Source organism: Tachypleus tridentatus, chromosome 6 (assembly GCF_004210375.1).
Source record: "Tachypleus tridentatus isolate NWPU-2018 chromosome 6, ASM421037v1, whole genome shotgun sequence".
In the NCBI taxonomy this organism is placed as follows: Eukaryota; Metazoa; Arthropoda; class Merostomata; order Xiphosura; family Limulidae; genus Tachypleus; species Tachypleus tridentatus.
The window spans coordinates 125,291,967-125,304,677 of NC_134830.1; the positions used below are offsets into that span (position 1 = coordinate 125,291,967).

Consider the following 12,711-nt stretch of genomic DNA (forward strand, 5'->3'; position numbering starts at 1 on the left):
CAGCATTTAGATTGTAATATTTAATAAGTTTTACACCATTTGTATAGATGTTTTCATAGAAACTTTTGTCTCTCACCATCCAGCCAAAGTGATAAGCTAATTATTGAATAAAATCTTTTTTGGCTCTGACATGTAGGAGACAAAAGATAGAATTGAAATGATGTTTTCGACACGCCACTGGTATTGAATCACAATGGACAAACTGAGAATAATGTAAAATAAAAACACGCCATCTGCATTTAGCTTGTTTTTATTAGTATTGTGAAATCAGTTGGTTTTCAATATTGTGCCAGCATTCAGTACTTCTGCAATGAATTTTGTTACTAAAGCCATTACTTTCATTCCTACGTGAACAGAAACACATATATTATGAAGATGTTGAAACGTTACATGTAAATCATGTTTACTCAGAAATATAAAATATTTACGTATAAGAATTAGTGTTTCCAGATCTCATTTTCAGTACAATATTTATACATTTTATAATTTAATACATCTTCATAATTTATTTCCAAGAGAACATCTCCAAGTTTTCTTTTATTCGTCTTAAATAGTTCCTGTTATTTTTCGTATTCTTATTGTATGCTGTGGTTGTTTATTTCTTCATTTTTATTTTAATGTCAAATTTTTAGGTATTATTGAAAAATAATTCATTACTAAAAATACTCTTTCTAATTGTGTGAAGCATGAATATTTTCTAATCTTAATTTATTTTTTCGATAAAGTTACAATATATAAGGAAATAAAATCAACTACATAGCATAGCTATGCATTATTCTTTTAATAAATGTGTATATAATTTGACATATAAGTCAGGTTTTACGTATGCTTACTAGCAATAACACAATCATGTGACAAGTAATTTTCTAGCCTTCTTTAGTGAAAGAAATTGTCATATATTACTTGGAGGTGTGTAAGTAAATAGAATTCAAAAGAGAAAATAATTTTACTTTTATATTGTCTTTATAACGGTTAACCCAAGATATTATTAAATGATATAATAATTTAATTGGATATTACGTTTATTTTAATACAAGCGTCTTCCAAACACATTTTATTAAGAATATTTGTTCTGAAAATAAGCGGTAAACATGTATAAAAAGAACAGATTTGTAGCAATATTTTGTACGTTGAAAAGATTTATTTGTGCATTTGGATGATTAAATATTTCTATTTTTCTATCAAAATTTGCAATAGAAGCAACACAAATCAAAATTACAGTTAACTATTTGAATATTTCTGTTGTCAATTTATATGTAACAAATGATAATAGAATTTTATTTCATTATGAATTATATGTCTGAATATTGAAAAGATAGGAGATTGGGCACAAATAATGTTATCTTAATGTTGTCGTGCTCTAAAAAAAGAATATTACACAACTAGCTGAAAAAGTAGTTTTAACAGTTTTAAAATTTTACTACCTAATTGATCCTAACATACTGACTACAAAACTGTAAGAATTATTAATATACTTTAAATTCATTTTGTAAGACTATCTTGAAATTCTTTTTAAATCATTTCTGTCTTCATTTTTACTGAAATTAAAATTTTATTCTTGGTTCTTTCCATCATGTAGCTGACTTTGGATTATGTGCCGTTATAACACCACAACAAAGTAAACGAACATCAACGGCCGGCACTCCGTACTGGTTGGCCCCCGAAATGGTTAAAAAGAAAAAATATGGACGTGAAGTCGACATATGGTCTTTTGGTATTACAGTTATTGAGATGATTCATGGGGAGCCTCCTTATTGTAATGAAGATCCCCTCATAGTAAGTGTTGCCAACCAGACCGTACAGCCATGGAAAAAAATTAGATTGAATTTCAACTTTCTCCTTATCTGAATGTATTCTCCTTTTTGTATGTAAATACTTTGATGAGATGAGAGTAGAAAATTATGATTGAATAAATCTATAAGAGTCTCCTTCTGGATAAATTTAAAGTATTTCGTAATCAATTTCGAGATCTTTTAAGAATTTGGGTGAATTAATGCTTGCGTTAGTTAAAGAGAAATGTTTCTGTAATAATATTACTCATAAAAATTATCATTGTTTCACAATACCCAACTTCTTAATAGTGAGATTTCTTTCACTTGAAAACACAAATGTATGATTTGGTTGAAATGTCTTCCAGCGACTCTAATAAAAAAGACAGAACAAGGCTTGCCCATTAATCACACATATAGATATACATAAAGTCATGATGTCCCATTTCTTTTTCAGATATTTGATCTCATAGTGAAAAATTGGAAGCCTAATATTAAAGAAAAAGATAAGATGTCTCTGGTGATCCAAGATTTCTTGTACAAGTGTTTAGAAGTAGACATACAGAAACGATACACAGCTTCTGAACTCTTGAAGGTATGTTGTGAATTACTGTTACTTTACTATTTTGTTTTGCTTTCAACCTATTATCCTAATGACATACATCAAAAAGCAATATTAATAAGTAGAGGAATTCGTTGTTGTGCTTGCATGTTCATTTTACAGTTTGAGTACATCGACTTAAAACATCACTGTATAATTTATCATTTTTATTTTGTAATATCCATCAATCCCATACAATATCACATTTTACTGCTGGTACAATTCTTACATCCCTCACCATCTGTTGTGTAAATATTTTGATATTGACAATTTTTTGTTCACGTTTTGATATTACCATAACATTAGGAATTCTACAAGAAATTATAGAAAGACTCATGTAGGATTGCTAATGAGCAGTGAGTTGTATTTTTAAAATTTTTTGTAATAATCTTTTTCTGATGCTTTTTATGATAAAGTTTTTCTAACATTTTTGTGGGTAGAAAATTCAACCTTGAAGACATTTGTTTAGAGATAAATGGATAAATATTAATTGTTATATATTCATCTACAACGCCAGTTGGATTTACACTACACTTGCATTCTTATTGTTCATACAAATCATGTTGGTAGAGAATTATAGCTTAACATATGGAGATATATATGCTCTTCATTTGTCATAATATCTTTAGTATACTGTGCCTTGTAAAATATATTAAACTTCTCATACAGAACTGTGGAAAAGCATTAGAACAAAGTCAAAAATAGATTTCAAGATTCCTCAAAAGAACAAAGGAAGGTAAATATCAAGGAAATATCAAATTGTATTAATATTATTATCATAACTTAGCACAATAGAAACTTAGTGAGAGTGACTGAGTACAGGAAACAGTTAACATTTTATATGTCTCTCTCTTTTGCTTTAATAACTACAGAAAGCCTTTTGGATACTACTGTAAGATATTTAAATAAAGTACCTTTGAGATTTTACTCCAATTGTTCCTAATACAATCATACAAAACGTCTTTAGAAGTAACTTTTGATTTCTCAATTTTTTATTTGACAAATCTGCTCAGTTGAATTGAGATTGGGGCTCTGTATGGGCTAATGCATCATTTGAATGATTCTAACAGCTTCTTAGTTTAACTAAGTAATTTCTGCATAGGTTGTATGAGTGTTTTGAGACATTGTCATCTTGGAAGTAGAAATGTTTACCAATAATTTGCAAACAAATGGGTGCACTATGATGGATCAGTACTTGACGTTCCTTGTGCAAGTGTTATTCCATTTATATTGTAGATATGTTCTGTCACCTCAGCAGAAAAACCACACACCATTTCTCCTATGCTTCATGGCAGGTGCTATACATAGAGATAATTATCTTTTGGCTATCTTCCACCAGACATACTACCTAAATTTTGACCTAAATACTGCAAACTAGGACTCATCCATCCATAACACCTCTTTCCAATTATTAGCAGTCCAGTTTTTGTGTAATTTTGTTAAAGTAAATATCTTATCAGTTTTCTTTTAACTGCTTCACAACCAAATATTCCATTATCATGGAATTTTCTTGATCCTATACATCAGGACACTTTTCTGTCATTTAATATTTGCTCATTTACCTCATGTTTGAGATCAGTGGTAGTCTTCCTTTTGTACCGAATGCTCCGTAAACAAAAGTACTTAACATCAGTATCAGTGAGTTTAACTGTTCTGCCTCTTCCTTTCCCATGTTCAAATTAACCTGTCTTGACCTCAAGATATATGGTGTACTTAATGGCGATTGAGGAACAGTTCAATTCTGCAGCAATTTGTCGGAGAGTCCAACTAGCATCACATAAAGCTTTTATGCAAGTTCTATGATTTCCTGACAATCCTTCATGCCTTGGGGGCTGTGATATGGCAACAAAACTTAATGTATGGTGTTAAACACTGTTTTAATGAAGGTTTATTTGTGGATTGCTATTAAATTTATTCTTCCCAGTATATAAATGTTTTATATGCTAAGTTCTCTGTTAAGACACTGCATGTGGTTCTATGACAATTATTTCAAGCCCTATATTTCATTCAAGCAGGAATTCTAAAGAATATTGATTATTCTTACGCTGGCTCATTCAGTTCTCAAGAGGGATCAGTGAAGAGTTACCATTGTGTTGAAATTCACAATCAGTTACCGCATGAGAGAATTATATCCGTAAAATGGAAATAGTGACAAAATATTATCTTGTCCTAGCACTTTTGCACAGTACTGTCTGTATACAGAGACTGATTTAACAACATGTTTATGATGTAGATTTGGTACTTTTTGTAAACAAATGATTTTTTTTTTCACACAGCATCCTTTCATATTACGATCAAAGGAATGTGAACTTCATAACTTATAAAAAGTGATGTGAGCCAAATATTCATCCTCGTTGAATTTTTATGTGTGTATTCTATGTGTTGTAGTTTTTTATATATTGTAAACACTGGCACTTTAAATATTTATGAAGTATAAATTTGCTGATTTGTTTTATATTTATTAATGTTATTTGGTTGTTAAATTTCACAATATTTATATGTTTTATAATGTATAATATCATAATAAAATTGAAAGAATTAGATTATCATGTTTATAAGACCTCAAAGACACTCCTTATTTTCGTCATAATTTTGTTCATGAAAAACGTGATTTATGAAAAAAGAAGCTCTCTTATAAATGAAGTGAAATAACCTTGAATGTTTCCTTTTGTGAAGCCGAGGTTACAATGATGTGGTTGACGAAACATAAAATACAAAGGTGTCATCACGAAAAGTATAATAAATAATCTTGGTGTGTGTTTGAAGGCTCATAAAAACGTAGTGAAGGTATTTTTTTTTGTTTCATAATTTTAGCGTGAAGCTAAGCAAGGACCTTGTGAGCTCAGCAGTCTTATTTCGAACTGGAGAAAAGACAGCTAGAAAAAGGTATTCATTGCCAACTGTTTGACAAATATTGGAATTTTACTGTCCCTCTTGAAGCGGATCCATTTTCCTAAAATGTGATAGAAAGTTTTTGACAGCGGAACGCGAATAATGAACCCTCCAGATACGCTGACACTTCACGAAAGCGCGAGAACATTCCGTCAGCCTTGATTTTTTGTCCACTGTGAATTATACATTTGTGAAGAAATGATAAAAAGTATCTAAGGTAAAGAAAAATAAAATGGAAAAAAATATTCATTTCTAGGTTCTTGTTGTTTGATTAATTTTTCACTCTGAAAAATGATTTTTTTCTACAATATATTGTATAATTTACATGAATACCTAAATACATTTATGGCATGTACAAAAATACAATATATAAAATACAATTCAAATTTTGAAGCATAATGGGAAGATAATTTTGTTCAAGTTAAGTGGAATACGTCATTATTTGAATATGATTGTGTTTTGACTGAAGGTAAGGGAGCAACCTAATTATTTAAGTATAAATGATAAACGTTTCTAGGAAAGTGGATTACATGATTTTTTGTTTTAAATACAATAATATATTTTTGTGTTATCAAGTTGGACGATATTTTTCAAAATTTTCATAATTCATTAATTGGCCAGGTGGTTAGGACGCTCGTCCCATAATCTGAGGGTCGCATGGTCGAATCAACGTCACACATACTCGCCCTTTCGTCGGTAGGGGGTGTTATAAAGTCATGGTAAATCCCACTATTTATTCTTAAAATAGTAGCCCTACAATCGTCGGTGGGTTTTTAACTGCTATATTAAAGACGGCTAACGGAAATAGCCCTCGTATAGCTTAACGCGAAATTCAAACAAAAATTATTTATCAACTGACCACATCTGGTCAGGCAGTTGATCAATAAAACAGAAGCTTCCTGTTTTACAGTTATTAGATTTGTCCAATATTCCTAACAATTCTCTTAAAAGTAGTGAACTTAATATTTAATCAAATATAAAAATTATTAGAAATAACCACTTTATAATGAAGCATCTGTATTTCTGAATCTATCCTCCTCTGTTTAATAGCACGATGGCAATCTTTAGTAGTTAAATTATTAGAATTATTCTGCACTAGTTGATTATTAACTTACACTCCCAGAATGTTGCCTAGTCGTAAAATGCTGCATCAAGTTGTATGTAGTCCGACAAGAACAGATTTAAAGCATAGTTGCCTGTTTGCAATTTTGATTGACTTTCTAGAATGTAGATGCGCCCAATCTACAATAATCTAACGTAAACGCTGATTTTGAAAACACGAACTCCCAATGGAAGACTGGCGTTCTTTTCTAGAAAACAAAACATATCTCCATGTTATCAGATGATGGAAAGAGTCTTGTTCCTTATGCAGAGGACACGCTTTACGTGCACGTGAACCAGTTAGCCATGGTTGATAGTCAGTTAAGCTATTATTATTCAGAGTTCTAGCACATCTGATGGACACGAAGTAAAAATGTATTTCAACTTTCAGTTTATTGAACTCAGGCATAAATTGTAACAATCAGTGTGACCCAACCTCTAATAGCTACACGTCACTCTGAAAGATGACACATGTCAATAATACTTTAATAACTGAAAATGGTGCATGTAAATTATATCTTAACAGTGCTACACGTTAATCACCGAATACCATTTGAAAACAATAAAAATAAACTGTAGGATAAGAATAGAATATGTCATAGTCGTATCACAACAGTTCTACTGAAAATGTTGTATAACTAATACGTAGTTCAACATGTAGACAAAGCACGAGAAAATTATAAATGTCACAAGCTGATAACAATGTAATAATTGAAGAACAAATACGTGACTTAAGCGTAGTAATCAATGATGTCAAACACATTAAACGTAGGAATTGAAGAAGTTCATGTTGATCCTGTGTTTCAATAAAAAATGTCGCATGTAAATCTTAGTGTAACAACTGTGAATTGTTGGACTACATTGTGACAGTCAATATACTCACAGCTATATCACAAACAATATAAACAAAAACACAATTATTACCGAAATAAACATTTAATGTATCATAGCGGTTACATTTAAATAGGCGACAAATATGTAAACAAACATTTCATTACTTTTGGTTTAATATTTTACACAAGTTTTAACATTATATATTGTAATAAGTAAATACTGCATGAAAGGAAATAATAAAAAAACATGAAAAAAACGCTTGTGAATTGTTGAACTGAAGCCTCAGTCTCTTAAATTTAAATAATAGTTATGAATGTTCCGATAAAATATTAAAATTTTAAGTTTTCAAAGTTTATATTTAATTTGTTTGTAAATAAACGTAAACAGTTAAATTACTCACGTAAGTTTCTGTTAAACCAATAATATCAATGATAGTGAATTTACAAATTTTGTATAATTTTGTAAGTATCAATTACATTCGTGTAACTGTATAGTGTGGAGATTAAAACTATGTTGATTTCTCTTAACTCTAGAGAGAACATATTAACAATGGCGTTTTTTTAAATTCGTTTATTAATTCTATTTCGCAGTTTTGAAGAAAAATCAGGTTGGTTTCCGAGCTTTTCCAATGATAAACGTATTTTGGCTGTCAGAATTTTCAATAAGAATAACAACGTTTTCCTTGAGTATGTGTTACATGGATTCGACCGTCGGATTACGAGTCGCACGCCTTACGCGCTTGGCCATGCCAGGCCTCCATTTAGCTCTAAACAAATGTCTTCAAGGTTGAATTTTCTACCCATAAAAATGTTAGAAAAACTTTATCATAAAAAGCATCAGAAAAAGATTATTACAAAAAATTTTAAAAATACAACTCACTACTCATTAGCAATCCTACATGAGTCTTTCTATAATTTCTTGTAGAATTCCTAATGTTATGGTAATATCAAAACGTGAACAAAAAATTGTCAATATCAAAATATTTACACAACAGATGGTGAGGGATGTAAGAATTGTACCAGCAGTAAAATGTGATATTGTATGGGATTGATGGATATTACAAAATAAAAATGATAAATTATACAGTGATGTTTTAAGTCGATGTACTCAAACTGTAAAATGAACATGCAAGCACAACAACGAATTCCTCTACTTATTAATATTGCTTTTTTGATGTATGTCATTAGGTTAAAAGGTTGAAAGCAAAACAAAATAGTAAAGTAACAGTAATTCACGACATACCTTCAAGAGTTCAGAAGCTGTGTATCGTTTCTGTACGTCTACTTCTAAACACTTGTACAAGAAACGGAGTGCCGGCCGTTGATGTTCGTTTACTTTGTTGTGGTGTTATAACGGCACATAATCCAAAGTCAGCTACATGATGGAAAGAACCAAGAATAAAATTTTAATTTCAGTAAAAATGAAGACAGAAATGATTTAAAAAGAATTTCAAGATAGTCTTACAAAATGAATTTAAAGTATATTAATAATTCTTACAGTTTTGTAGTCAGTATGTTAGGATCAATTAGGTAGTAAAATTTTAAAACTGTTAAAACTACTTTTTCAGCTAGTTGTGTAATATTCTTTTTTTAGAGCACGACAACATTAAGATAACATTATTTGTGCCCAATCTCCTATCTTTTCAATATTCAGACATATAATTCATAATGAAATAAAATTCTATTATCATTTGTTACATATAAATTGACAACAGAAATATTCAAATAGTTAACTGTAATTTTGATTTGTGTTGCTTCTATTGCAAATTTTGATAGAAAAATAGAAATATTTAATCATCCAAATGCACAAATAAACCTTTTCAACGTACAAAATATTGCTACAAATCTGTTCTTTTTATACATGTTTACCGCTTATTTTCAGAACAAATATTCTTAATAAAATGTGTTTGGAAGACGCTTGTATTAAAATAAACGTAATATCCAATTAAATTATTATATCATTTAATAATATCTTGGGTTAACCGTTATAAAGACAATATAAAAGTAAAATTATTTTCTCTTTTGAATTCTATTTACTTACACACCTCCAAGTAATATATGACAATTTCTTTCACTAAAGAAGGCTAGAAAATTACTTGTCACATGATTGTGTTATTGCTAGTAAGCATACGTAAAACCTGACTTATATGTCAAATTATATACACATTTATTAAAAGAATAATACATAGCTATGCTATGTAGTTGATTTTATTTCCTTATATATTGTAACTTTATCGAAAAAATAAATTAAGATTAGAAAATATTCATGCTTCACACAATTAGAAAGAGTATTTTTAGTAATGAATTATTTTTCAATAATACCTAAAAATTTGACATTAAAATAAAAATGAAGAAATAAACAACCACAGCATACAATAAGAATACGAAAAATAACAGGAACTATTTAAGACGAATAAAAAAAAACTTGGAGATGTTCTCTTGGAAATAAATTATGAAGATGTATTAAATTATAAAATGTATAAATATTGTACTGAAAATGAGATCTGGAAACACTAATTCTTATACGTAAATATTTTATATTTCTGAGTAAACATGATTTACATGTAACGTTTCAACATCTTCATAATATATGTGTTTCTGTTCACGTAGGAATGAAAGTAATGGCTTTAGTAACAAAATTCATTGCAGAAGTACTGAATGCTGGCACAATATTGAAAACCAACTGATTTCACAATACTAATAAAAACAAGCTAAATGCAGATGGCGTGTTTTTATTTTACATTATTCTCAGTTTGTCCATTGTGATTCAATACCAGTGGCGTGTCGAAAACATCATTTCAATTCTATCTTTTGTCTCCTACATGTCAGAGCCAAAAAAGATTTTATTCAATAAGATAGCTTATCACTTTGGCTGGATGGTGAGAGACAAAAGTTTCTATGAAAACATCTATACAAATGGTGTAAAACTTATTAAATATTACAATCTAAATGCTGTAAATTAATAAAATATTGTACAAGCTCAAAATTATTGTAAAACAAGATAGCTGCAGGTGTAATTCCTTTTACATATTCATCTAATTTCTACATTTTGGCTACAAATTAGAGGTGTATAAAAGATAATCCTGAAGGGTTTTAGACACACCTGATTTTCAGTAACATTGGACAAATTATTAGGAATCTGGAAAAAGAAAACATCTGCTATTGACTTGTTTTTCTAATGACCAAATCTGACATTATGTGTCTTAAAATTTACCTAGTTTTATGCTCCAGTTCATCTCAACTAATATATTATAACTTTTGATACTCCAATGTATTACATTGTTGACGTGAATAAATTCTATTCCCTGAAGAACCTACATGAGATGTAAATTTATTTCAAAGATAAATATTTTTAAATATCACTATGATTTAATTTCAGTGTGTTTGTTGTTTTCAATACTTTAAATATATATAATGTAATTTGAAGACAACAATACAAACATCAAGTAGAACAAAAAATATTAAAGCTTGTTTAAATTTATAACTAGCAGAAGTACTAAGCTTTGATTGGGTTGATATATTAGTTGTTTTGCCATCTGCTGCCAAGATGAAAAAGTTCTCACTGACACTGGGGCACCTAACATAAGACTGGCTACGAGAAAAGCGTGGGCTTTTTAGATTGAGACCAACCACCTTGAGTAATTGCCCCTGTGCAATTTTAAACTCAAATCATTTCTGAATTAAAGTATTTTCTGTTTATCACCGACAATAAAAACCTTCTTTAACCTGCGGAGATTCTAAATTGAAAAAAAAATCAACAAATAGTTTCCAGTTTTGTTATTTAGATGTTTCATTTCATGTATTTTCAGTACACAGAATAACAGCGATATTAAAACATACTTCTGTAGCTAAGTGACATGACATGAAAGCCATTGTTACAAAGGAATGTTAGTGAATCAAATTGGCTTTACTATACATTCAGTGTCGTTTTATAAATGAAAGTGCCCAGCTGTACTCAGGTTATTACATTGTTATATTCGAAGTGACAGACGTTAACTAACCATGTGTCATGGCACATGGTCACTCGTCGTTAGAAACGCATTGGTCATACATGACTGTCATTTCTGGTGGCATGGTATGGGAACAAACTCATAATGAAATGGCATGGCCCTCAAAAAAGGGTTCAGTCCATCCACCTCTACTGTACACTTATGTTATGGTGAAAATTCAGAAACCATCTTAGCATAGAAGTATAATTTTTTGCCTTGACGTTTCTACATATTAAAATTTATTACATAAGAAACAAATTCTTTTCGATGTTCAAAGCTCCAACATGACGTCATTTCAGTGTACATATGGTTACAAAACGAAATAAACAGAGCAACATGAGCCGAAATGATATATTATGGTGCCACTAATACACAAAATAATTCGCTTTCATTATCAGTAGTAGTAGTATGTATGTGAATGAAAAATTACGAAAGGGCATTCTGATCTTTATGTTTTCCATATGTTATTAATACTATGGACATTAGTAAAGGTGATGCATACTTCTTACACTATCATATACTGTTACGTTTGGTTCTGGCTTCGGTTTAATGGATGGTAACTGTCTTCCAACATGAACTAAGAGTGAAGAAGAAGTGATTCACCAGTTTAACTAGCCTACAGACTTATTAGACCTTAATGGTATCGAACATATATAGGTCTATTTTTGAAAATAAATTGCATGTATTCAAACGACTCTGAACATTAAAGATTCTCTGAACGCATCTTTCTCAGTAGCTGGGATAACCCAAGGTTTTCACAACACTGATTTTAAACATGCAACATCTGTTTGATATTGCACACGTAGTTTGACGTAGTATACATTGTATAAAAATAAAATGTTCTTAACTGTAAAAATGTGAATTTACTTGTACCAAATATTAATTATAACGTAAGATGAATAAGAACTTAATTGAATTTCGAACCAAAGTATTCCTTTGTTCTAGGTCGTTTTCATATATCGTCTCCAGGGTTGTTCGTTTGATCTGTTTTTGCTTTCTTAGTATATTAGTTTTTGTCTTCTTAACGTTCTTTGTGGGGACCTTCTTCTCACATTCATGGATCAGTGGCACAGCCTCCAATATATCCAATTCATTGGTGGTTATCTTTTTAGCACCAAGCTGTGTTTGTGTAAAACACGGTTTCTTAAAATATTCCGTTCTTCCCGAGGTTTTTCTTTCCAGTTGTAGAAACAACAAAGAACGCTGCATGATCATTACAAAAAGTAAATAAATAAGAATCACGTGTTTCAAGACCATTAAAATACATATTATTATTAAATAAGTTATGAATAATGCGTTACAGTTATAAATATAAATGTGTTTCATGTTTACACAACAAATAATTGTATGGATTCTTTGGGTAAGTGTATTCAGCAGTGTGAATACAGAAACCAAATTTGGAGCGCAAAAAATGAACACTGAATTTTACTGTTGAGTTAAAAGATAATTGGATTTTGAGGCCAGGTACTCTCCCCTCCCTAATATCATCAAATAATTAATCCCTGTGTTCCACATACTTTAATTAT

At 30.1% G+C, this 12,711-nt stretch overlaps 1 protein-coding gene across 2 annotated transcripts; it reads left to right on the top strand.

Moving 5' to 3' along the window:
- The first annotated feature begins 1,534 nt into the window (after nt 1-1,534).
- LOC143253593 (serine/threonine-protein kinase Pak-like) lies at nt 1,535-5,533 on the top strand. 2 transcript variants are annotated; one of them, XM_076507708.1, is made up of 4 exons: nt 1,535-1,776; nt 2,227-2,364; nt 3,040-3,106; nt 5,185-5,533. In XM_076507708.1, exons 1-3 carry the CDS (start codon nt 1,666-1,668, stop codon nt 3,073-3,075), a joined length of 285 nt encoding a protein of 94 aa, XP_076363823.1. In that variant the 5' UTR covers nt 1,535-1,665; the 3' UTR covers nt 3,076-3,106; nt 5,185-5,533. The 2 variants fall into 2 exon arrangements, with proteins under 2 accessions (XP_076363823.1, XP_076363822.1); XM_076507707.1 differs by lacking the exon at nt 3,040-3,106.
- Nucleotides 5,534-12,711: the final 7,178 nt, after the last annotated feature.

Excerpts from the sequence above, each read along its gene's own strand:
- LOC143253593 (XM_076507707.1), top strand. The coding sequence starts at position 1,666 with ATGGTTAAAAAGAAAAAATATGGACGTGAAGTCGACATATGGTCTTTT. Across the intron at positions 1,777-2,226 it reads GTAATGAAGATCCCCTCATA|ATATTTGATCTCATAGTGAA; the intron begins GTAAGTGTTGCC and ends TTTCTTTTTCAG. Across the intron at positions 2,365-5,184 it reads CAGCTTCTGAACTCTTGAAG|CGTGAAGCTAAGCAAGGACC; the intron begins GTATGTTGTGAA and ends TCATAATTTTAG.